The sequence below is a fragment of the Maylandia zebra genome, linkage group LG5 (genome assembly GCF_041146795.1).
Source record: "Maylandia zebra isolate NMK-2024a linkage group LG5, Mzebra_GT3a, whole genome shotgun sequence".
Classification (NCBI taxonomy): Eukaryota; Metazoa; Chordata; class Actinopteri; order Cichliformes; family Cichlidae; genus Maylandia; species Maylandia zebra.
In genome coordinates, this window is record NC_135171.1 from 38,918,242 (window position 1) to 38,945,887 (window position 27,646).

The 27,646-nt window shown below is 40.2% G+C and overlaps 1 protein-coding gene and 1 non-coding gene across 2 annotated transcripts; both read right to left on the reverse strand.

Moving 5' to 3' along the window:
* Positions 1-2,853: 2,853 nt before the first annotated feature.
* On the reverse strand, positions 2,854-6,025 carry LOC101484394 (uncharacterized). Its single transcript, XR_013098714.1, has 5 exons — positions 5,890-6,025; positions 5,588-5,741; positions 5,365-5,507; positions 4,935-5,042; positions 2,854-3,704 (listed from the first exon to the last, which is right to left on the reverse strand). It is a non-coding gene; the product is annotated as an uncharacterized LOC101484394 (transcript).
* A 2,045-nt stretch (positions 6,026-8,070) lies between these two features.
* LOC101484668 (uncharacterized) lies at positions 8,071-18,500 on the reverse strand. Its single transcript, XM_004547737.5, has 5 exons — positions 18,269-18,500; positions 17,450-17,585; positions 16,613-16,779; positions 11,330-11,623; positions 8,071-10,610 (listed from the first exon to the last, which is right to left on the reverse strand). The coding sequence occupies exons 1-5, from the start codon at positions 18,333-18,335 to the stop codon at positions 10,435-10,437; spliced, it is 840 nt and encodes a 279-aa protein (XP_004547794.3). The 5' UTR covers positions 18,336-18,500; the 3' UTR covers positions 8,071-10,434.
* Positions 18,501-27,646: the final 9,146 nt, after the last annotated feature.

Here is a 27,646-nt window from a genome sequence, read left to right on the forward strand (position 1 = left end):
TCAGGTTAGTCTAGCACCTACATGTTTTCATTACAGTGCCATCCTGCTGCAGTCTGTGCAGAGGTTTGGCGTCATCTTACTGAAATAAGAAAGTCCTTCCCCAAAAGGAAGTAATCTCAGAGTCACCATGTGTAGTTCCAAAACCTCCAAGTGTCATTCACAGTTAATAGTTAATGCTATATGTTCCTGTAGTCCAAGAGACGGTTTGGCCACGATGTGCTGAGGCCACTTCAGTCATTTAAATTGCATTTAAGTCCGTAGAAAGTGAAGGTATTGAATTGTTGAATTTTGACTTGTATGTCAGATCAAACCAAATGTAATCAAATGTGTTTAGTAGCAGCAGTTTGTAGAAGTGTTCCATCGCACATTGGTCTGTCACATATTGAATCTCTCCTCGTCTTTACTCTTGAAAGAGTCAGCCTCTCTGTGATGTTTTTGTAAAGAGAAAAGAGGGAAGAGAGCACAAAACACAAATGCTGGACCTCAACAATTTTAAAGCACTGCCCACATAGCAAAATTGGTATGGCCCGGATCTGGCCCACACGATGTTCTTACACATGGCTCACATACCGCAAAGAATGATGGCCCTTTGGTGGCCCAGATCTGTTTTGCCAGATGTGGCCCACACATGGGCCAGCACAAGGCCAGTTGCAGACACACTGGTAGTCCTGTGCTGGCCCAGAACAGTTTCAGCTCTGGCCCCAGATGTCAGCCTAATGTGTACCTTAATCAAGCCATGTAATAACAACATGTGCCGGAACATAATAGTGCAAAAGTAACATGACAACACTCTGCTCAGACAGTGAATGGACTGATTCTTTTATAGCGCTCCTCTACTCTCTAGGATTACTGAAAGTGCTCTATTACAACATCCCACATTCACTCAACTGAGTGCCTCCTAACTACATTTATACACATTCATACTCTTGAAATGCAGCCAGGGTTCGAACCGCCAACCTTCCGATCAGCAGATGACCTGAGCTACAGCCACCCACTGGCAAAGATGAGTAAACCGTCACTAGGTTTTGGATAAAGTGTACACTCACAAACCTGTCAAACCTGCATTTGAAACGTTGGCTACCATAGCAGTATAGTATTGCAACATGGCATTTGGGTCTTCTAACTAAAATAGGAAAATAGGAACATAAACAGTGCCATCATTGCCAGACTTGGCCCACATCTGGTTGACATACAACCTGCCATGACACCAGTCAGTCAGAAGTGCCAGCTTGATGCCAGATCCGGGCCAGACCTGTTTTCTATGAGCCTGGGCCACATAAACCAAACCACAATCGGACCAGATATGGCATGCCATCACATAGACAGTGCCATCTATGCCAGGCCTGGCCCACATCTGGATGACATACGTCTTCTTGACATACGGCTTGATACCAGATCCGGGCCAGACCTGCTTGCTATGTGGGTGTGGGATCGTCCAGAGAGAAAACAGGATAAAAGCCAGACAATATCGGAGGTCCTTCAGAGTCTGCTGGACTCTGTCAAGGACATTCTATGACACTGTGGTAGCAGCCGCCTTTTTCTATGCAGTGACCTGTTGGGGGAGCAGATGCACGGACAAGGACAGGAGCAGGATTGACAAACTGATGCAGAGGTCTAGTTCCGATGTCTTCTGGAGTCTGTGGAGGTGGTGGGCGAGAGGAGGATGTTAGTATAGCTGAATTCCATCATGCACAACCCACATCACCCTCCATGAGTCTGAGTGTGCTGAGCGGCTCCTTTAGTCAGAGACTGAAACACCCTCGCTGTAGGAAGGAGCACAGTTAGACTCTAAAACTTTATTTCTTGCATATTTGTACAACCATCTATCTATAACACATTCTGGGTATGCATGTACATAGAACCTCAGCTACTGTTGTATATATTGTATTGTATTATATATCTTATTGTCTTCTAGTCGTCTTATCTTATATCCATTGTAGAAACTGTGGAAGAGTGTCTTAAAGAGGTTCTCCCCATCAATATAAAAAAATAAAAAATAAAAAAAACTTATTTCCCATGTTCCTGGCAAAATATAAAAAATTAGAGTTGGCTCTTACGCAGCACTGCACATTTGAAATCAGCTGTGTGTGGCATGCTGTAATACTTTTATTATTTTACATACAAACTATAAATTGGGCAGGGGCGACCTCTGCTGGCAGGTTGCACTTATGACTTGTATAGTATTTTGCTTTGTTTCATTTATTTTATTTTTGTATTAAATTTTATTAAATTTATTTTTGGTTTCTTTCAACAGTACTGTTCACTGCGTTTCAAGACAAGATACAGCCTAATAAAGATATCCAGCTGGCAGGGATGTGGTCATACAAACACCATCTGCAGTGAACACAACACAGGACAACAAAGGCTCCTGTTCAGGCTCCTGAAATAAACAAATAATTTAAACCGTCCAATGCTGTGCTTTCATACACATGAAATATGTTATTAATGATTTACTTAGGCTTGTTTATAAAGGATATATTAAAGTGGAATAATGCTATTTAAATAAAGTGTTAATAGCATGTAGTTATAGTTCTAGGATTTTGTTTTGTTAAGTATGAATCATGTTAATGGTGTTTCATCACAAATACCACAACTTGATCCTCATCAACATTGTTGAATGTGAGATTTGTAATTACTACAGAGGGACAGTTGTCTACATAAACACAGACACTGTGGCCACGACAAGGTAGAAATGGTTTCATTTGATTCCTCTTTTTATTTGAGTCGATATGTGTGTTTTGGTATCTGTTTGATTAAAAAAAAAGAATAAGAAATTCATCATTGAGTCATGTAAAAAGTTAAAGGAATTAACATTACTGATGCAAAATTTCAAAAAGCAACAACACAAACATGTTCAGAAATTAGGAACACTTATTTAATTGTGTGAATGCTGATTGGGAGCTCTCCTCATGTAAACACAACGTAATCCACAGATTTTACATGTTTTTGAGAGCCGAGGTTCAATTAGGGACCAGATACAAAAACACTGTATTATTCTAAGAAAACTAAATACAAAAGCATACAAAGGTATACACATTCATTTCTAAACATCTTTATATTACATACTTTTGGTTCTTAGTTCAATCTTTGTTTGTGTATTTATTTGGATGAAAGCTAAGGATAGATTTAAACATGGGGTTCCACCCAACTTAGAAGTGATTACCTTAGTGTCAATCCAGCATATTAATCCAGAAAATAACATTATCACACATTTGATGACCTCAGCACTGGAACAACACACACAGACACACACACACACAAAATTTACTGAAGGTCAAAAGTAATGGAAGCTCTGTAAGTTCCGAGCAAAGGACCCAGGCGAAGGCCATACAGGAACAACACAAAGCAGCTGTCAGTACACACAATAGGCATGGCTGCCATTTGTAGCAACTACAAATACCTAAAAAACAAATTCACCTAAAAAATGTATTTTAACCAAGAATCTACCTGATCATACACAATATTGTTTTGGATAGGCATACACAGCATTGTTTATACATTCATCCCTGGGTCTTTAAAAGCTGTAGTGTGGCGTAGCAACAGTCTGGTAAGCTGTATATACATTTAAGGCCTTGGATTATGAGAAGGGTTGTACGGTGCTGGCTGAGCGTCCTCTGAATATGGTGGCGGTGCAGTAGCCTGGCTTGCAGGTTGCAGAGGGTACATCGGCTCCCCGGTGAACAGCACTGGGTGAGTAGGATTGGCTGAAAAGACAAAAGAAACTGATTTTCTATGTTTATATTGTTATTGATCAAATTATTTTTTCTAACTCATTAGGCCATATGAACATTTTAATAGTAAATGGTATGAAGAGTCAACAAATTTAATAATTTCCTTTATAACTGTGTATTGATCCACGTAACAGAACAAAGAAACGTGCTGTCTAATAGATCAAATGGACCATCAGCTCCCTCTTGTTTTTAAATGAAAATTAGTCAGAAATCACTGACCACTTTATTAGGTACACCTGTTCAACTGGTGACTAATGCAAATCTGTAATCAGCCAATCACATGGCAGCAACTCAACGCGTTTAAGCACGCCGTATTTCAGAAACTACTGATCTGCTGGAACCATCTCTAGTGTTTACAGAGAATGGTGGGAAAAGAGAAAATATCCAGTGAGGAACAGTTCTTTAGAATGACCGGAGTGCTTTGAGCTGACAGGAAGGAAACAATAGCTGAAATAACCAGTTGTTACAACCAAGAACGTCTCTGAATGCACAGCATGTTGGAACCTTGAAGCAGATAAGTGACAGCAGCAGAAGACCGCACCACTCGTCTCGGCTAAGGAAAGGAAATGTTGACTACATTTCAAACAGACACTGCAAAACTGAACAACAGAAGCTTGGAAATCATTGTCTGGTCTGATGAGTTTCAATTTCTACTGTGATATTAAGATCAGAATTTCATGTGAACAACATGACAGCTTGGATCCATCCTGCCTTATGTACAGTTCAGACTGCTGATGGTGGTGTAATAGTGTGCAGAATATTTTCCTGGTACACTTTGGGCACCTAAGCATAAATTCATTATCAGTTAAATGTCGGAACCCATGTAACTGCTGACTATGTCAATTCCATCTTCTGATGGCTCCTTCCAGCATGAAAACATCCTCTATCACGTGCTCAAATCATCTCAAACTGGTTCCTTCAACATTATAGTGAGTTCACTGTTCTCAAATTGGGATGGTGTCATGTGAATATGGACCAAAATCTCTGAGGAATGGTTGCAGCACCTTTTTGAAGGCAGCAAAAGGGGTTCAAACTCGTACCAGCAAGGCAACTTGAGTGTATATTAAATCACAGCACAAACACAGATACATAGCTTCATCAACACCTGGGTGTCATCAGCCAAGCTTGCTGCCAACTTTAAAAACGGGAAAAGTTGTCAGTTGACATATTTATTATGTTTTAAAATAGAATGAAACAACTTACTACTTTCTTGGTAGGAGGGTGGTGGAGCTGTGGGCATGGGCGGGCCTGAAGGCACAGCCTGGTAGCCTGGGTGGGGTGGCTGCTGAGGTGTGTTGGAATTTATCACAACTGGAAAAAGTCAAAGATTTACTTCAGCTTGAAAATGAGTTTAAAGACATCTGGGAAAACTCCCATCTTTTCTAATCTTTTCAAAAAATCCAACATTAAAAATGACAGATTGCTGTTTTATTGTTCGTGCATCAGACTGTTTCTTGTTTCCAAAACTTCTCCAAAATCCCACCTTATCAACTGAGAAGGTGTCTGGCACATAAAATCTCACAAAACAGACAGCACATGTCTATGAGAAGTAAAACTCATTTCAAACAAGAAACAACTGGATAATATGCTGACTTAATTACAGTGTCACTGCTTGTAACTGTGACCAACTTACTTATCTGTCTTTGAGTCGGCCTTTTTTGACATTTCATGTAGCAAAGGCAGCAAGGAGCCAAACAGCAGATTATGAGAACCACACACAGCAGAAGAATTAAACTCCCTACGACGATTCCTACAATCAGACCGATTTGGCTTGTACTGCAAATAAAACATGAAAAAAAGCTTTAATTTCTACTCACATTTGTATCACGAAAAAAAGGTTAAATAGAAGACCACACCTTTGAAAACTTCCAGAACAGAATTCCTGAGTTAGCTGCTTGGGCTTATCCTTGCAGCAGTGTCTTCGATTGCATGTGCCACAGCAGTACTTGCTACATTTTTCAGCATCATGTGAGACACCGAACATGTCCACATAGCTATGGCACAAGTCGTCTGTAAGACATGAACGAGGGTAAAGTGAAGAGAGGGTAAGAGTTGAACCAAAGATCTGGTAGACAGATGCTGTAGTGATGGCGGAGAGAGACAAACACACCGATGAGATCACAGGCCTGATGAAATAAATATCATAATAAAAACTCACCTGATTCCGCTGGGACCAAAAACACACACAAAAGACACACAAGACAAGGTAAGACACTCGAAACTATAAGAGACATGATGTCGTGTAAAAGGAAATGAGCTCGACTTACAGGGACGACTCTTCCTACTTGTGTGTCTGTCACACCCTGTAAAAGGTAACCCAACAACATTCCTTCAATAGCATACATGACTTAGCACTAGATGATCAACAGAGTGCAACTACTTGCAAATAAACCCTTTGAAAACAGTACAAAGTGTATTAATCAAAGGTTAATCCTAACAGTTAGATTTTTTTTTTTTTTGTAATCTCTTGCCAGCAGTTTTTAAGCTTTTGGGAACTAAAGCAGTCATATACCGAACTTCTGAAATCAAAACAGCTTCCCATTCTTTCTTAGAATTAGATTAAAGCTCCTCATTATTTTGGGGTCATATTTTTGGTTTCAAATAAGTCAAAAGTTTTCCTCGGGTAGCAGATGTGAACAATCGAGGCCACAAGCTAAAATGCATCAGTCAAGCAGTAAAGTTGCACTTTAGCTTTTATTACATGCGTTTTTAGTACAGAGCCATCGTTTTGCACTATGTGCATGCTTGACACTGACTTTCTGAGATAAGAATCACATTCCCTGATAAGGAAGTAATCTCAGTAGCCATTGATGATGCATTTACAGATGTGCAAGAATTGCTCATTTCATCCCAGATGTTTTCTTTTGATGCATGCTCAATCATCCAGATAGTTAAATCTCCAAAGGTTGATTCTGTTCACCTGGACGTAGCGTTTTCAGTGGGAGAAACGTTTCGTCACTCATCCAGGTGACTTCTTCACTCTCAGCTGACTGCAGGTTTCCCCAGTCTTGTAAACAGTATATTTGCATAATGACAGAAAGCAGCCCACTGAAGGAACAATGGGCTTTTAATTAAAACAGCATCGAATCCTAGATAAGTCGATACATAAATTAACAAATTCAGGATATTTACAGACACCAGTACTGTAGTCACTGGGTTGCTGCTATACCATATAAGACTTTGAAATCAAACCAGATTTACTTCATTAAGCTATCTAAAATCTAGAAAATAAATAAAAAAAATTCCTGAAGACTCAGAACAAAATGAAGTCTCACATTACCAGTTTAAATGTGAGTTTCTGTTGTTGTGCAACATGTGAATGGAATACTTTTAAGCAGCTCCACCCAAACGTTCTCTGAACCAGTTACTGCTTGTTTTTTTTAATCTTGTCTCCACCCAGTCTCCGCTGATTGGGCTGGTTACACTTGTGCTCTTAGATCATATCCTTGTACACTCCCCCCCATCCCCTTACTCCCACCAACCACACACATAAACACCATTATTAAATGTATGCCAAAATGTATTTCTGAATGTTCCACTTTATGAAAACTAGTTTAGCAGGTACTAAAACAAGGACTGGTGGTGAAGCCTTAAATCCACATCATAACTCTGTTATGTTGCTTGGCCTGTTTTCCATGATAAGCTCAGATGCAGAGCAGAGGACACTCAACTCCTTTCCTCATTTTTTTTTTTTTTTTAACAAGTAAGTGATCAACAGCCCATCTAATCACCACCACGGTGTACCCATCTTTTTGCTGCTTCCAGCAGGATAACGTGCTCAGCCACAAAGGTCATCTCAGACTGGCTTCTTGAACATGACAGTGAGGTCGTTGTACTCAAACGGCCTTAAAGTCACCAGATCTGTTTCCAATGAGGCAGCAAAGTTGCATCATTGTGGCAACTGTGTGATGATGTCATATCAATATGGACCAAAATCAGTGGGAAACACGTCAGAACTGGAGCCCTGAAACAAGCTGGTTGATGTTGAGCTCTATTTGTAACAAACTACGTGGAAACCTTCCTATTTACGTGTTAAATAACCCCCTGGAAATACTAAAATAGATAAAATAATATAGACTAAACAATAACCCTGTATTAATTAGACTAGATGCCATTATATGAAGTCTTTTGAAGTTAAACATAAATTACATTAAACATAAATATTAGTGCAGTCATTATTTTCACTCCCCAAACTAACTTGTATTTTATTTATAATTTTTAAAACGTATTCACCAACATGTCAGTTCATTTTCTTTCGTTTGAGTCTGTCGCCCATTTCATAGCTGTCGATAATATATTAACACAAATTCACCAAACTGAAAATTAAACAACCAGCAACTGAAGAAAAGAAAAAATAAACTTTATTGAACTTTGTAATAAGGTCTTTTTCACAAAATATGACATTAACACACAAAGAAAGTCCAACATATACTCTTAAAGTGGAATTATTAGATTTTAAAGGAAAGGGGGGAACTGGAGCAAGAATAAATCTCTGAAAACAACATAATCTACTGTAATCCACACACGCATCAATAAAATAGTCAACACTGGCCAGAGAACAGAAACCACAGGAAGAACACGAATATAAGCAGGAAAAAGGAAAGCCAACAAGTGTTTTTCTATTCGTCAGCTGATGTAACAAACAAAACTAGAAACACGTGACACTGCATCCCTTTCGTTAGCTAACATTCAGGGACTCAAACATGAGTAGATCCCAAAGGCCGCTGCAGAGGTGTGACTGACGCACACTGAAATGTAAAGTTTGCCGCAGAGTTCGACTTAAGCCAAAGTCTAAATAAAGGAGGATGATACATTGTCAGAGAAGGTCAAGGTCTGGACGTCACATGAATTGTAACTGTACTTTTCCAGAATCAGCTGAGTCACGAGAAGAAGAAAAAAAAAAGTCACTTCAAGTAATTTCAGCCAGCAGAAAGCAGAAGTGGTGGCTCTTTTCCACAATCAACACTTGAACACACACACACACACACACAACAAGTTAAACAATACCAAAGAAACTTAATGTTGTGAGAACATTAGAGAGAAGGTTTGATGGCACGACTCAGGAAACAGGACACTGCTGAATATTGTGCATCATTCAAGCCTTTATGGTGACATAAAGCAAACAGACTCCATAATAAGTAGAAAAAGATATTTTAAATGATTTGGAATTGCATGTATGTTTCTGCAGGTAATGTGGCTGGAAGGCACAATTGTTTGTGTTTAACATGCGCTCATCATGTTATTGTTTGGTTAACTGAAAAGAATCTCCTTTGGTAAAGTAACCAGAAGCTGCCAGCGCATTTCAGCTCAGTTAGATGTGCAACCCCGTTTACAACAAAGTTGGGATGCTACATACAACTTCATAAATAAATTCAACTAACTGGCAATAACAAAGGATTGGATTCAAAAAGAGCATTGGCAAGATTTAGACGACTTAGAGCTGGAAATGGAGAGCGGTCCGGCACTCTTTAAAAGACCGTGCAAGCAAACAGTTTAAAATATTTGTCAATGTAATAAGCAACAATTTCTTAAGAGCAACAAATCACGATAGCCATCTGGAGACAGTGTATTTTACCTAATATCACAAAAACATTCTGATAAACTGGGAAACTCTTTACATAAAAGGACAAATTAAATATCAGTTTTATACTGGAAAATGCTGCATGGGCTCAACAACACTGCTGGACTCTATATTAATATAGAGTTCATCTTATTCCAGGATTTTCTGGGCCCGTGTTTATTTAAGATGGGCTGTGGAAAACGCTCCTGCTGTCTGACCAATCACAATTTAAGGGATCGAGCCCATCTGAATGTTTGGTACATTAGCGCACACGTTACAGCTAGCATTCAGCATTTTTCTGCAGCTTACACAGCATCCCAGCCCGGTTGGAAATGTGGTTGTAGGACGGGCAAATAAAACCTGAGTAATGACGGGAAAACAACATCTTAATGCCAATTCTTCTGTGTACGTAAACATCAAAATGTAAAGCAAATCATCCCTGTGTGCGAGGCGTGTTTCGGTGAATTGGAACTGGAGTGTGTGCTGAACACTTGTTAACTACGTGGAATTTGTGTGCTCAGGAAACACTTCTGGTCAACTCACATAACACAAATAATTTTAAGGTATAAACCCTCCAGTGATAAATGCTGCACACTTACAATTTGTTCCCATGTAACATTATTTACAAGGTGATACAAGGAAAATACAGGGAATAAAGGATCAAAGCACTTCATCGACCTGCAAACAGCTGCCAGATGGCAGTGGGAAAATGGCTACAGACACTGAGACACCTTAAGATCAACCACTGAATCTGACTGCAGTCACTGTAGAGGCCAGGTAGTTTGGCTGGTGGATAGTAAAGGCAAGAGGGATACGCTGAGGAATGAGGCTGAAAAAAGTACTTAAAGCAGTGAGAAACAGTGGTCTCATGTTTCATTTCTCAAAATAACTAAAGATGGACCCCAAAAAAGAAAAAAAAAAAAAAAAAAAAAAAGAATATGCATATTGCATGCCCATGCAATGCAAGTAAAAAACATAATTTTCACTTGGTAACTGTTCAACAGAACTGCTGAATCAGCACCGCCCTAAAATTCCCAAATACAGGCAACAATGAACCAAGTTACTCTGAGGTTTCTCTTCTTGATTCAAAGAACAAACTTCCATTTCAGCAGAGTGCTGCAGCACGGACGTCCACTATCCAGGCTAGGGTGGTGGTGCAACAAAAGCTGGGTTGTATGGAGGCTGGACTAGGAAGTCTGCGCCTGCAGGTGGAACGTTGGGCTGCGGCTGGGTCGGAGGCTTCAGCGGGTACGCCGGCTGGCCGGGTGTGAACGCAGCCTGGCTGTAAGGCATCTGTTGTGGAGGATGGGCAGGGCCAGCTGGAAACAAAAAAATGAAGTTGGCGTGACAATGAACACAACCTCAACTTCAGCTCTGCAGCTCTGCAGCTTGAATGTTTCATTTCCCTTTTTAGAAAAACCTCAAAAGACCCACGTCTATGCAACCGCAGTTTCCACCTCTACATTGAATACAGCTGTTTTGCATAATTGCAAAATATTATTGCTAAATCTGAAAACATTTAATGAAACACAATAGTTAATAATGTCGAGCATTTCTTTAAAAAAACTCTTTAATTCTATCCGAAAACCTTTGTTTCGCACAGATCAGTTTGAAAAAGCTACACCTTCAGAATATTCTTCTACAATAAAAACTAAACATCTAACCTGCATTTTATAAGTGGCTACAATTAAATTACAGTCATTCAGTCTCAAATCAACAGGGCTTTCTGCTCAAACATCCTTGATTTGCATAAAAAGTTTGAACATTTATGATGATATAATTAAAATTTTAGCATTTTCTGCATTTTTGTGATTAAGAATTCTTTATACTTTTTTTTTTTTTAGAGTGTTGTGAAAATCACAACAAATACTGGCATGCTTGTTTGTTTGAGATATTTTTGGACAGAGCAGCTCCTTTTCCCAGTTAGAAGCTTCAATCAGCATTTCCTCAAACACACTGTTTTGGTGTTCAAAGCCTATTTAAAGCTAGACCAACACAATGTTTGTTAATTACAGGGATGAGGAAAATTCACACTTACTTGCATCCTGATAAGATGGTGGTGGTCCTGGTGTGAATGGTTGTCCATGGTAGGGTGATGTGGGCATGGACTGAGCTGGATAGCCCGGCTGAGCTGCATAGCCCGGCTGAGCTGGATAACCAGACTGAGCTGGATAACCAGACTGAGCTGGATAGCCGGGCTGCACTGGTACTGGCTGGTAGGGCATTCCCTGGTAGGACTGCGATTGTCCAGGTACTGCAGTTGGTTGCTGCGGGTAACGCTGAGGAGTGGTGGTGGTGACCACTGTGGTGTGGGTAGTGGTCGCTACCACAGCTGCAATTAAACAAACAAATAGATTAGAAATATAGAAAACTTTGGCTGTTTTACATGCAGTGTAGGAGTACAACTACAGGAGGAATTATTCAGGTATGGAGATAAAAGGATTCAAACTAGTTTCACTTAAAAAAAAAAAAAAGGACATCCTCATAAACCCTTATAAATGTTTATTACACACATAACACACTCCATAGGCATATGTACTAAATCCACATTGGCTTTGTCGTGATTGCCAGTGCAGAAAGATTTAAACACATCAGGAAAAACGATCTCAAAAGAGATTCCAGTAGAGTCAAAGGTATTTGTACTTCCTATTCTGTTTGTATTCAGGAGGATATGAGATAACAGAGGATTACAGACCAACCAACAGCACAAATAAAATGATCCAAATGTCCTGAACTTGTTTGGAACATGCCACCAAGTTAAACACACAAGTAACTTGCCTTGGACAAATATGAGGCAAGAGCTACGCAACTTCTGCAATTAACCAACTGTAAAAACCCAGCTGTCAAGAAAAAAACAAAAAAAAACAAAAATAGTTTACAGTTTCGATTCCTGCAAATGGATCTTCTAACACTACAGCTTAAACACAGAAGACAGGATATCCTGGCTGGTAATTAGCCAAATAATTAACAGCCAAGATCCAAAACGTCTTCGATGTGTATCATAATGTATGGATAATATTCTTATAAAGAATGACTGAAAACTGAATATTAATCAGAGAAAGACAAGAAAAGGGTGCAGTCTTAAGTAAACATCCTCGATCATCCTCTCTAGCTTCGCCTAATGAAGAAACAGCCCTGCCATAGTCACACTCAGAGTGTAAACCCATCGCTGTGTAAGCTCAGTAAAAATGAAAGAAAGAGGGGGAAAAAAAAACCACCTGGGGGTGTAACGAAGATGTTCTTCAACATCTTCACGACCACTTCCTGTAAATGACGTAGGATGGCTTTCTTTTCTTCTTTTTTTTTTTTTTTTTTTTTTTTTTTTTTTCTTTCCAGTCTGTGGTTGTCATAGAAACAATGAGTCACACAGCATGGAGCTCTGACTTCCTGGATTTGATCCCATCATACCACTGGAACTGAGGCAGCCAAGGAAGCCAGACTGCGTTCCTCACTTGCATTTTAGCCTCTCCGCCAGAAGACTGTCGCCTAACAGCAAAACATTAACCAGCCGACTGACAAAGCTGACAGGAGGTGCAAGAACTGGGAAGAGCGTTCATTATGGTGAATGCACGTCTCTGTAAACATAAATATGGACGTGTGGAGTCAGATGCTTTCCTCTATTGAGCAGAATTTTTTTTTAATTCTTTTTAGGGAAGCCGATCAAGATGTGGCCATGGACATTAGCGGTTTCAAAAACACAGGATAGTAGAAAGAACTGTTTCAGGGAATTGTGGAATTAAGGAGGATAAAGTGGAATACAATGTTTATAATCTACCGCAGATAAAGAGTTGAGCGCTGCATTCTTGGCAAAATAATCTGTCAAAGTTTTCTCTTTCCTATTGAAGGCCGGTGCCCTCTTCACCTATATGGGAGATTCCTCTTTCTCTCCTCGTTTCTCCTTCACTAACTGAGAAATGCAACAACCTCCTCCTCTGTATATTTAAGCCTGTGATTTTGATGTATTTTTGAGGAAAGTAAATAAGGCACATTAAGTAGAGTTACAGGTAGAAAAAAGGCCAGTTCACCAGATATTTAATGGACAAGACTGATGATGTGGGATATTTTCATTACTCTCAAGAAAGCCAATGAAAAGCCCACAATGTTCCATCTTCCCTACACAGTGTGTGACATCACACTTCCCACTCAAATACCAAGGGTTAAAAAAAAAAGAAAAAAGGTCCCAAAAGAAACCTGTTTAGTTTAAAAATGTGTCAAATATTCATCTGCATTTTCTGGACTAAACAGTGATGCTTTCAGGAACTACTTTCAGCGGTCTTTGTCTGTTGTGAGGAAAAAGTGGAACAGGAGGAAAAGGGATAAACTGGAATTTACATTCAATGTGAATGTGTTATCGACAGATAAATAGACGCCTTTGGAAAAACATCCATCCAAAAGGAAAAAAAACAAACAAAAAAAAAAAAAAAACGATGCTTTATGAGAGAAATCAAAGAAGGTGAAGAGGAAAGTAGTAGTTAGCCTGGGTCAACTATTTATATGATAGAGAGCTTCACGACATCACAAAAATGATTTGTGATCTAAAAATAAAGAAACTGTCAAACAAACTTCTGAGGTGAGAGAAAAGAATAAATGTTACATAAGCTACACTTAACCTATGTGGTTATCACAATAAATCTGCATTGCACTGAATTCCTAAGCAACTTCAAACAGTCTCGCTATGTTAATACGACACTGGGAAATGCTATTTGCTGTCTTTAATAGTATAAGTTTTTCTTGGTTTGCTATGTGAGTATTTCCCCCAAAAACGTGTTGATCATACTGACTAACAATCTGGTGTATCCAGGAGCCTCGTTTAGAGTGGTGCCAACAGCAAAATAAGCCAGTAGGTCACCCCGTGGAGAGGGGTCAAAGTACGATCCATTGAGGGATCGCTAACACAAACAGAGAACACATCCAGATATACCACAGTCCTCTGCAAAGTGTTGTGATGATGCCAAAGTTGGTTTAATAGCATCAGTTAATTTCTGGCTGTAGTTGGGTGAGATTTGAGAGTGGAAAAAATATATAAAGACACTTAGGACTTAGGAACGCTGGAGTTGTGGTTAAACAGACATAAACACCTGTGCAGGTGACTCCAAGTAGGGCTGGGCCATATCATACTGTTCACGGTAATACCGGTAAAATGTTGGGCAACAATAAGAAAATGAAATATCGCAATAGAATATGGATAAAACACGCATGCGCAGAGCCTTTGTTTTCATACGCACATGGCGGAAAAAGCATGGCGGTGACGGAGAATGAGGAGAGCGAAAGCGGATCGTTGAATGAAACTGATGAACCAGAACTGGTTTGTAGAAATGCTGCAACTTCACTGGTGTGGAACTGGTTTAGCCTTTGTCCGTCAGATACACAACAAAGCACTATTTTTGGTAGCGCATGCTAGCGGGCCGTCGTTATTACCGTGTTGTTTGGAAAATACGGCGCACTTAAAATCAATCCTTTGATTTTTCTGAAAGTCGACAGAGCCCCTTATAATCCCGTGTGCCTTATGTATGAACTCTGGTTGTGTTTACTGACCTCGAAACGATTTTATGTGCACGGCGCTCGAAAATCTGTTAAATGTTTCAGTACGACTTTGCTGAGCTACGAAGCTGCACCGCTTGATGGATTGTCTGAGCATTACGGCTATCGTAGGCAGGAGCCTCGCGGAGTGATACGTACTGAGCTTCAACATAATGTTACCATACTGTGTGTGTATAACCTGTTTTTAAGTTTTGTGGATATTATACATGGTTATGCTGAGGATATGTCGGCCAGTTTCCACTGGAAATGCCTTTTGGTTAAACTGTCAGCGAGAAATTTGCATTTGCACGGTAAAATTTTTTATATCGCTTTAATGCACTTAAAAAACAGCTGCTTGTTCAAGTAAAAATACATTGATGGGTTTTTTGCACTAATAAAGTTGTGGAGTTGTAAAGTATTTTGTCTAGTGTCAGTTATATCGATATACAAATTTTCAAATGTATATCGTGATAAATATTTTTGGTCATATCGCCCTGCTCTAACTCTAAGCAACTTAAAGCTGGTGTTTCCATTTGTGGGAAACTCAAAGTACTCAAAGTAAGCAGATTCAAAAGTCAAGTAAAGACATGACCCCTGAAGAGAAACAAATAAAGCAGCATCGTAGTTTGGCACCAACTCTAAACAGCAATTATCTTTAATGACATGCTGAGTCATCGTTCTGAGGGGTAAACTCTCACCAAGAGAATCACTGAAAAGCCAAAACTTGTACAACAAACCAGAGAAACACAAAGTGAGAATGAGGAACTTCACAGCTCTGAAGGGTTCACAAAGCCTCTGTATACTGTAGTGATTCTGAAACATTAGGTCAGGTGGTGCACTGTGCCTCAGCTGTGATGTTAGTCGTCAGGCTACATTTTGCAATAATGAAAGTCATGTGGTGGGTGGGCCAACAGTCTTCAAATGAGTCCCCTCATGATCTGCTTCAAAAACTACACGGACAAATCCTCCAACTCACTAGAAACCAAGAGTCTGGCTTCTTTAAGACATGGCAAAAAAAGCAGACATTCGTGTCTATGTAGGTGAGAAGCTCAACAGCAGACTGTTTTTTTAAAAAGTGTTGCTTGTTGGCCGAGAGCAGACAACCTGCAAAAGTGCAGCAACATGTTGCAGATGCATCAGCACGGGCCTACACGCTGTCTACATACTAAAAATAGGAAGTGTCACCGCTAAAGGTTGTGGTTACTTTACGTGCAATAATTGCCAATAAGTAACAATTACTTCAATGTGTCAGAAATCCCCTGAACTGTAGAAGATTCTCCCAGTGCCATGAAAAAGCTTCTTGAATCAGAGACCACATGAGGTTTGGGATGTGCTGTAGACGAGCTTAGGTATGTGACTTGTGTAAGCTTGTTCCCCGAGTCTGCAGAGAAAATGTGCATACACGACAGTATGACTCGCGCTAATGGGTCCTCGATATAAAGGTGATAGAAAGATTTAAAAGCACCAGTCGTGCAACGCGACTAATGCCGTTACATTTATTTATCTAAGGCCCTCGTTATACTTTTTGCATCTCCGAGTCTTCCTGGTCTGACTGATGTAATCATCACACAGTGAGCGTCCACGTGTCTGCCAGCTGTTTTCAACTGCACTGACCTTTCTGCAGGGTCTTCACATTACAATGCACCAGCTGAATGAGCTGAACTCAATTCAGCACATTAACTCTTCATAAACTGCTACTGGTAAGAGCAGATGCTACAATTAGACCCTTATTGCGGCCCTTGGGAAAATATATTGTCCATTCTTGGCTTAAACAATCAAAGACAGAATTAGTAAAACTTACGGCGTGGTTTGCGGCACATGTTGTACAGGCAACAGCAGGGGCAGACGCAGCAGCAGATGAAGATGAGTACAAAAATGATGGAGCCCACAATACCAGCCACCATGGGTAACGTATTATCGATATGATACCCATAACTAGCACTGTTGAAGCTATCAACATTATTATAGCTGAAAAGGAAAAAAAGAAATTAGTATGAAAAATTGTCTTTACATGACATTAACTTACTACAAAACAGAAAAAGGAAACATTTACAAGTCACCAAGTCAAATTTAACCATTTTAGGACCTTTTTAAAACTGGAATTAATCACAAACCCAAAGTATGATGAAATAATTAACAAGGCCATCATGTATTTACTAGTACGCTACAATTTCCAGACCTTCAAAGCACTACACAACAAAAACAATTCCTGATACTATAGTTCAAGTAGAACCACGGTGCTGCCTCCCTTTCCTCAGAGTTTGTGTTTGCAGGTGTGTCACCTTTCATAAACCAGCAGAAAACATACAAAAGGTCCTTTTTCTGGGCTTTGGGAGATATTTTTATGAGAAGCTGAATTCACTGTAGTTCAGTGGTTTCAAAAAGAACAGATAACCTGTCAGTGCTACAGCAGGCATGTGGAGGAGTATGGTCTATTAATCTTAGGGATAATGTGAATGAAGGCCTCGGTGCAAGCTGTAGCTGACTCACACTTCAGCTCTATGCTGGTGGTCGTGCACAGGAAAACCTTACTTCCTGTTTCTTAACGGCCTAAAACACACACTTGGCTGTAATTACACAGAGAAAAGGGGGAAAAATGAAACCAACATCGAAAATAGATTGAAGGAGAAAAACATACCACTTTTTTTGGTCATCTTCTTTAAAACGACTGTAATAACTTGAACAACAATATCTGTTATAGCAGCTCCCACAGCAATATCCTGAATAGCATTTCTGGACACTTTGGCCCGTGTAGGCCAGGCAGCCGTCCCCTGCTGTAACAGAGCAGAAAGAGGGGCAGCAAAAATTAGCTCAATCGTCAATAAATCATTTCAAATAAATCAATTAGTTTAATTATTAGTTATGAAATTTCACTTTTCAGCACTGCAACTTGGTGACTTTTGGGAAACTGTTGATTCACCTTCAGTTTCATTTCAGAGGATGTATCTCTGGGTGTTGTTGAAGTCTACGACACTGTACAGAGACGTTTTCACACCCTTATTTATCCTCAGTTTAAAACCCCGCTGTTTCCACTTTGTGGGTACTTTGGATGATGTAGTTTCCACTGCTGCCAAATTATCTTTCACATGTTTCTTATACTACAACCGAGCTGTACCCTGCTCTGTACCTAATTAACTGGCAGCTTTTGCGACCAGATTATGCTTGATGGTAACTATGAGCTGAAACGTTAGAAAACAGCCGTACGTAAACCCCCATTACCGTGCACATGGCTTTCAACAAATAAAATGAGGCTGTAACAAACTAATCTTTCGGTCTTTTTAAAAGGTTTAAAACACGAGCTGTAACTTTAACGACGAACGTCTGTGACATCGCCCAAACAGCGGTCTAATATCGATGTGACGATAACATCACAGACTGCGTGGCGGCCTGAGACAACACGCAGTTCGATAGCTAATGCGAACAGCGACCGTTTACAGATTAAAACAGTCAAACTTACCGGAAACACAAGGGAACAGGACCACATACAAAGCCAACGCAACAATAGTGGACAGGCCTGGCGCCATGTCTACTCCAACACTCCCGGATTCAGTCAAGGAACTGAGAGTCTTCGACAGCTCCGGAGGAGGAGGGGGTGTGATGGACTCTTCGACTGCGGCAAAGCTCGTCTATTCCCGGAGCTGCCTCGCTCGGTTCATGTTCCAGCCCACTGCCAAACTGTTTCTATTCATGGACTGTTTATAGGGCTTTGGAGTTGACGTCACGCCGCAATGCATTGTGGGAGCGCGGCACCATATTCGGGGTCTACGAATCAAATCAAACACACTGTGTTGGAACGACGATTACAAGATGCTTAAAAGTAGCTCGTGAGCATATTAATACGTCTTTATACGCAGTTTTTGGCTACGACCGTAGATGTTCTGTATAAAAACGTTTTACGAAGCGTGAAAACTACAATAAATACGGAAAAGAACTTAACGATAACGGATGTTTTTAAAGCGGCTGCAGACAATGTGGCAGACCTCCACAGGAAGTACTTCCGCGGCGGAAGTTGATCATTATTTTTTTTGTTTTATTTTTTGCTTTGTTTTTCTTTCGTGCTCATTTAGTGACATTTTACAATATTTAAATTAATTTGGGGCTGATTACCCAGAGCCCCAGTGACAGAAGGGGCTCCAACAAGCCTGCAAACAAGAGTTTTTTGTGTAATTTATCTCTAAGTAATAACTGTCACAAATTGACTCGATTTCAACGGAAATGGTTGATCGTCGCAAATTGTGCATTTATTTCTTTGTTTAATCATAACTTTAAAAATAAATACAGTGAAAACACGGTATTGAGAGCGTGAGAAGTTTCTCAAAGTTTGTATTGTTGCTCATATTGTCTTTGCTGTACACACATGCAGAGCTTGATCATTTATTTTCAGAAAAGTAGTCGATTGACTCAAAGACCACGTGGAAGCCACTGCTGTGTATGTGAGTGAAGTTGCCCCCACCTTCTTCAAATCCAACAGAAGTGGTATCAAACGTTTGTGCTGCAAAAATTTTCGTTTGTGCTGCTATCATTTTAAAGATATTAATAAAAATTTCTAATAATAATAATGGATTGCATTTATATAGCGCTTTTCTGGGTCCTCAAAGCGCTGTACAATTCCACTATTCATTCACTCTCACATTCACACACTGGTGGAGGCTACAGTTGTAGCCACAGCTGCCCTGGGGCAGACAGACAGAAGCGAGGCTGCCATATCGCGCCATCGGCCCCTCTGGCCATCACCAGTAGGCGGTAGGTGAAGTGTCTTGCCCAAGAACACAACAACCGAGACTGTCCGAGCCGGGGCTCGAACCGGCAACCTTCTAGAGGTCATCAGAGGTCAACCAGCCCCCCCACATTAATTAATCCATCCATCCATTCGCTTCCGCTTATCCTTTTCAGGGTCGCGGGGGGCGCTGGAGCCTATCCCAGTTGTCATAGGGCGAGAGGCAGGATACACCCTGGACAGGTCGCCAGTCTGTCGCGGGGCTAACACATAGGGACAGACAACCATTCACACTCACATTCACTCGCACATTCACACCTAGTGGCAATGTGGATTATCCAATTAACCTATCCCCACAAACTGCATGTCTTTGGACAGTGGGAGGAAGCCGGAGTACCCGGAGAGAACCCACGCAAACACGGGGAGAACATGCAAACTCCACACAGAAAGACCCCGGCCTGATGGTGGAATTGAACTCAGGACCTTCTTGCTGTGCGGCAACAGTGCTAACCACTGTGCTTCCAGTTTGCTGCCATCAGGAAGGATACTGAAGAGCCTCCGGGCCAGAACACGCAGACTGAGAGACAGCTTCATCCATCGGGCTGTCAGGATGCTGGCCATCTCTGAATCGAGAAGGGGGGCCCAAGGGTACATCTTTCGCCATCATACAATGCTGTGTAGCCATTCCCCACTTTCTGTGAATGGTACTCAGGGCCATTGATCAATAGGCTTTGATTAGTTGTCATTGATCAATGGTCATAAGAATTTGCATACTAATAATCATGGAAGTAACCCCCCAGCACATTGTTCATTCAGTGGTGCTAGTTTCCTTCACTATGCAAATGTACTGTTTATAAGGTTGGAGAAACCTGCAGTCAGCTGAGACTGAAGAAGTCACTTGGATGAGTGACGAAATGTTTCTCCAACTGAAAATGTCCAGATGAACAGAATCAACCTTTTGGGATTTACTTACCTGGATGATTAAGCACGCATCAGGATGTTATTTTATTAATATTTTTAAAATGATAGCGGCACACACAAAAATTTTTGCAGCACAAACCAGCACAAGCGTTTGACATCAATTTTGTTGGATTTGAAGGGGGGGGGGGGCAACTTCACTCACATCTGCTGTATTTTGTTATGTCAGTGATCTTTGCCACATTTTCTTCTGCATGGATGTCTACGTCGTTTGAGTTAAGAGCAGGGTTTATCGAGGAAAATGTTTCATAATATTTTAAAGACTTGAAGATGTAATGAAGTCATCCTAGAGAATGTAGAGCAACACTTGGGGTTGTATTAGAGGGAGAATCCCAACAGCACATTTATCTGGCATCTATGTAACTAACACACACAAAAAGATTCTAAGTCTGACCAACCGTCTCAGCCGCGGGCAAAAAGATGATGGTCAGTACAATTCTGAAAGGTAATTTATTGACACAATAATAAAAGATAAAACAGTCCAGTGTCCCATTTGCGGATCAAGTAAAAAAAAACACAGTCCCAAGGCCAGAGCCAGCTATGCCAGTTTCACAGAGAGACAAAATAACACCTTCACTATATAATTCATAGCACAAAACCCATCCATCCCAAACATATCAGCTTTCATCCCATTACATACCTGCACAGAGAGATAAAATAACACAGCAGTATTTGTACTGTGGGCTACAAGTAGGCTAGTGTATCAGAGCAATCAATTACACCTGCCTCTAATTAGTCCAACCCTATTACAGCCATTGGCTTACCAGAAATGTGACACACACACTCACACTCCCAACCCAGTGCAACTTCACACAATAATATGGAGATGAATTAATACAGGCCCATTAGTCTACCATATTACATCTACTCATGGCTGGGTGGCTGAATCACTGTATCAGCTCTCTGTTGTTAGGTCTGAGGTAACAAAGGGGAAAATCCTAATAACATAAAAATATTTTTGACCCTGCTGAACCTCTACTGGCTTTTTCTGCTTTGTTTTGTTTTCAAAATCACTTATTAAATGTAATTTCTTTTATTTATATGCATTTACATTGATTTTATATAATGGAGAGGTTTTTTCTTTTTGTTTTCTTTTAAGGTTGCGTTATACCACCTCCCTTCTCATCGATTTTGTTGGGTTGTTACAGGATTGACTAGTTCTTATGACTACCAGTCCTTTTTGTTGTTTAAAAAACTAACATACTCTTTCAAACCTGAAATAAAAACCTTTTTTCATGTATTGCTTACTTTGTTATGCAGTGATATTATATTTACTGTTAGTGTGATTCAGATAGGATTTTTTAGGGGGGGGGGGGGGGGGGGGGGTTGTCTTGTCTTTCTTACAGCGACGTAGTAGCTGAAATGTACTGAAATGCAACCACCACAATCATCACATCCTCTTATACCACTCACCGCTGTGGTTACACTGACCTGATGTCATGGTCCAGGTGACCCACAGGACCGGCGTTTCCACCCCCGGACGGAGCCGCCACATTCCTTGATTATTATTATTCCTTGATAACTTTGAGCTATTCTAGGTTATGGTATGCACTTTAAGCACCTCTTACCTTTGTTCGCTGTTTCCATCTATTGCACCCACTCTAAATAAAGCTTTGTCACTTTTGGTTCCTGCGTCTCCGATGTGCTGCCTGCCTTAGAGTCCGTTTCCCACACTGGCCTCTGGCCGTGACATCTGATTAATCTGGATGGTGTTTTTTTTCCTCTTCTCAGTCTATATTGTTTCTCATACACACAGGTATTCCTGTACATAACCCTACGATCTTCAGTCTAAGTTAATCTGCTCTACTTGCCGTGTTGTTTTGCTGTGTCAGTGCCCTTTGAACCATTTTCTCTGTATGGATGTCTGTTAACTTTTTTGTAACAGTAAAGGTAAAAAAAAGGCACAAAAAGAGGAAAAGCATCAATCGTGTGATAGAATATGAAAAATACTTTGTGTGGGATATTTTAATATGGTTTAAAGAAATGTAACTTTATTTTCTGGCATTGCAGATTTCCTTCAGGTCAGATCCGAGGTTAAAGGTCAAATAGAGATTGTTATGGTTTCTAAATTTATGGTTTAAAGACATCCAACACACAAGATGGCACAACGCTGCTGCCCTTAACAAGCGAAAAAGAGATGAGAGCCCAGCTAAAAGAAACAGAGGAGGAAGAAGAGCATGAACCAAACACATGATAGGCTGTCTGATTCAGGGTTGTCCCTGAAACTAGTTCTGGTAAACTACACTGAACAAAAATATAAACGCAACACCTTTGTTACTGCTCCCATTCCCCATGGGATGGACGTAGAGACCTAAAATTCATTCCAGATACACAATATAACCATCCCTCCCAAACAGTGGTCACAAATCAGTCCAAATGTGTGGTAGTGGGCACATCTGCTATATTGAGATAATCCATCCCACCTCACAGGTGTGCCACATCAGGATGCTGATCTGACATCATGAGTAGTGCACAGGTGTACCTCAGACTGCCCACAACAAAAGGCCACCCTGGAATGTGCAGTTTTGTCTCACAGCAAAATGCCACAGATGCCACAAGCAATGAGGGAGCGTGCAATTGGCATGCTGACAGCAGGAATGTCAACCAGATCTGTCGCCCGTGCATTGAATGTTCATTTCTCAACCATAAGCCGTCTCCACAGGCGTTTCAGAGAATATGGCAGCACATCCAACCGGCCTCACAACCGCAGACCTCGTGTAACCACACCAGCCCAGGACCTCCACATCCAGCAGGTTCACCTCCAAGATCGTCTGAGACCAGCCACCCAGACAGCTGCTGGAACAATTGGTTTGCACAACCAAACAATTTCTGCACAAACTGTCAGAAACCGTCTCAGGGACGCTCAACTGCATGCCCGTCGTCCTCATCGGGGTCTTGACCTGACTCCAGCTCGTCGCCGTAACAGACTTGTGTGGGCAAATGCTCACATTCGATGGCGTCTGGCACGTTGGAGAGGTGTGCGCTTCACGGATGAATCATGGTTCACATTGTTCAGGGCAGATGGCAGCTGAGAATGTCCCAGTTCTTGCATGGCCAGCATACTCACCGGACATGTCACCCATTGAGCATGTTCGGGATGTGCTTGACCGGCGTATACGACAGCGTGTACCAGTTCCCACGAATATCCAACAACCTCGCACAGCCATTGAAGTGGAGTGGACCAACATTCCACAGGCCACAATTGACAATCTGATAGACTCCATGCGACGATGTGTTGCACTGCATGAGGCAAATGGTGGTCACACCAGATACTGACCGGTTCTGGGTCCCCAGACCCCCAATAGCGCAAAAAACTGCACATTCCAGGGTGGCCTTTTGTTGTGGGCAGTCTGAGGTACACCTGTGCACTACTCATGATGTCAGATCAGCATCCTGATGTGGCACACCTGTGAGGTGGGATGGATTATCTCAATATAGCAGATGTGCCCACTACCACACATTTGGACTGATTTGTGACCACTGTTTGGGAGGGATGGTTATATTGTGTATCTGGAATGAATTTTAGGTCTCTACGTCCATCCCATGGGGAATGGGAACAGTAACAAAGGTGTTGCATTTATATTTTTGTTCAGTGTATGTTAAAACCAAAACAGAAGTGCCGCTGAATCCCAACTCAACCTAAATGAAGCTTTAAATGCAACAGAAATATAAAATAGGTATGCAGGTGCAGATCTGGAGAAATAGACCCTGACACCAGCTGTTAAACACCAAGCTCCGCCTTCTCTGATTTGTTCAGCAGTGAGAACAAATCAGAGAAGTGAGAAAGCAGGTTAAAGATGCTAACATAAAAACACACATAACATAACATAAATGATGACTGGACCCACACACTGAGGTCACGTATAACAGAGATAATATAACATTTGAACTCTGACAATTACATTTGATAGTTGATGCAGTTTCAGTTCATAGCAGCTCAGTTTCATCAAAATTAGAATAGTTCATGAAGACTGGTCAGCTGAAATCATCACTTGCCTCATGTTCGCCAGAATTCAGGGATCAGAATGGGTTTTATTCATAACTGCTTTCAATTAAAAGCTTTTTGTCTTAGAACTGACCAAGTATCATATAATGAAAACCAGAGCAAACAAACCATTTTAACCTTCAACGACTCGCCTCCTTTTTGTTTTTTGCTGTAAACCACTAGATCGCACCATCCACCAGCACTTACCCTACTTAGTAACTGACCCCAGCACCTGATCCAGCACAAAACACAGTTTTTAGTAAAGAGAAAATAAGTCATCCTAATCTTAAAAGCTGAGAAGATTTATATCTAAAACTATTGAATTGTTTCAGTTGTAATCCGGGATAATATTAGTCAATTATTTTATTTAGTCTATATTGATTCTGAGCTAAATCTGTGACTGCCCAGACCATCATTACAAATTAAGTTGTTTTTTTTTAACAGTTTAAAAGGCCTGGTGTAATTATGAGAGAATTGGGGTCGAAACATCTACTATAGAGCAGCAAAATTGAAAGGAATGTGTGCGGGGGCACCTGTGCACCATTGCATCACGCCTCGCCAGCTTAAAATCTGTGTAGAGTCCTGTGTTTGGAGTTGTTTGTTGATGTGTATGGCTGGCAGAGGCAGAGCTGCAGCAGAGTGTGTATAGCAACCATGACCGAGATAATAAAGGATGCTAAAAAGCATGAAGGTACACCCGGGTCTGCCGTGGATTTCTTCCAGCATGTTTACATCTAAATGTTTCCTCTGATTTTTGTATACAAAATCTGTTCTGTGTAGACAGTTAGTACAAATAAAAGCTTTCAGTTTTAATGTTTGACTCCTCGTTCAGTTGATAAAATATTTTCTGACTTTCAGTAACTATTTTTGTAGATTTAAATGAAAGAGTTTGACAGAACTGCATGTGGGTAAAATTTCAACAAACACTCCTAAAGACAAAACAGATCAGCAGAGGGCAGCAAAACACCACAACCACTGGTGTTGGCCCTCTTCCTTGGCCTGGTTGAGAGGAACAAAAGGACTTCCGAACAGAAAATCTATTTTTATTCAAGATTGGTTATCAAAAGGTGTTTGGGCAATTGCCCATTTTGTAGATGAGGAAGGACATGTTTTAGGACATCAAGATTTTTGCCAAAAATTTAATGTCCAATGTTCTAAAAGTAAATTTAATTGGGTTATAAAATCCATTCCATTGTCACTTAAAAACATAGTTGTAAATGATATAATATATTCTCCCCCAAGTTAAGGCAATTATATATAGATGGTATTCGGTTTTGTGATGTTAAATGCAATAATAAGTTTCTAAGATCTTCATTAAGGAGTCTTTATTCCCCAAATTTACTTAGACGTAATTACATATTAAAAGATTTCCAAAGGGAAGAAATTGAAAGAATAAGAACTGATTATATCACCTTCCCTATCCCTCCTAAAGGGAAAGAAGTCCAATTTAAAATCTTGAATAAAATTTACCCGACAAATAGACTCCTTGGTGATAGATTCAAAATAGAAACTGGTAATTGTGTATTTTGTGAAACAGAAGAGGAGGATTTGGACCATCTATCATTTTTGTGCAATTTTAAACAAATTTTTTGGTTGGATTTTCATACCTGGCTTTATTCCAGTGGGATTCAAATTACCCCCATTTACCTTAAATATGGTAATGTTTGGAGTGTTTTTGAAAGAAAAGAAAGCTAATTATGGTGTCAATGTGTTATTAATCTTGTGCAAGCAATTTATACATAAATGTTGTTTTTTTTAAGACCAAACCAACACTAGCTTACTGGAAAAAACGACTTAAACCTGTTGGTTAAATCTTTGACTTTAATTAAAAAGAAAAAGGCTGCTCTTTTTGTTTCCTTTGTGGAAGATTTTGATTTAGTGAGTTAATAATCTGTTAAATTATGTGACCCCATCTTTATATTTTGTTTTTCCTATATATGAAAGTTGCTAATATGTAAGGAATGTCTATTCTCTGAATGTGTAATATATGGTGCATTTTGTTTGTATGTTAATTTTACTAATTAAAAAAAAAAAAAAAAAAAAAAAAAAAGGGACTTCCCGTTTCCTGTCCAGGTATTTGTCCTTTTTGTCCCCCTTCAGCTACTAACCACAGAAGATGCTCAAAGCATGCTATCGCCCACTAGTGGACAGGAGAATCATCTACCCATCATTTCTCCACCTAGCTACACAAGCAAATGTTGACTTACTGATATGCTTATGTTGAAACATGCACTTACATCACGCACCAGTACATCCACAAGAGGAAGGCTACAAACTACAAAAATGTAATTTCTTATACAAATAAAGCTTGTTTAAGCCTTAAAACCTTTGAGATAATTCTTTCTCTGGATAAATTTAGCAGTGGGAGTTTTTACAATAAGTACGTAGAATGAATGGATTAAATATGTACACTAAAACATTTTAAAATGTTTTTAAAAATGCATCGTCTCTGGAAATCACTCTGTCCAAAACGCCACTGTACAAAGAAAAAAACAAACATGTATTAAATGCAATTAAAAGTACAGTGGAACCACGACTTACGAATACCCCGTTTCACGAAAAATTCAAGTTACGAAGGCTCTGAACGGCAATATTTCTGCCCGTGTTACGGCAAAATGCCCGCGTAACGAAATCCACTGGATCTGATTGGCTGAGCCTACAATGCCCACAATGCCTTCCGAATCATGTGACAACCCCTTGGCTTCCGTACTTGCACTTCGCTGTTCCACTTGAACGACATATTGTTGTACTAGTTAGCAATTAGCCTATAGCCTATCGTTCAGCATCGCCTCACTCAAAACGCGCGATGGGTGCTTCGACTTACGAAAATGTTCGACTCACGAAAGACCCTCGGGAACGAATTAATTTCGTAAGTCGGGGTTCCACTGTATATTCAAGCATCACCAATAGAAAAAAAAAATCCTCAAAACCAGAAAAATACACAGGAAATATCGACAAGAAAAAGGGAGACAGCGAGAGAGCGAGAGAGAAACACTTTCCATTACCGTTTTTTTCTCTTAGAGATGCAGTGGGAGAAATGTGTGTAGTTCATGCACACATTAACATCCTAATTCATCTGCTATCATTCATGTACTGCATTATGAATAAACACACTGCAGTATGACCATCATTAATAATATTCAAGAACCAAAAAC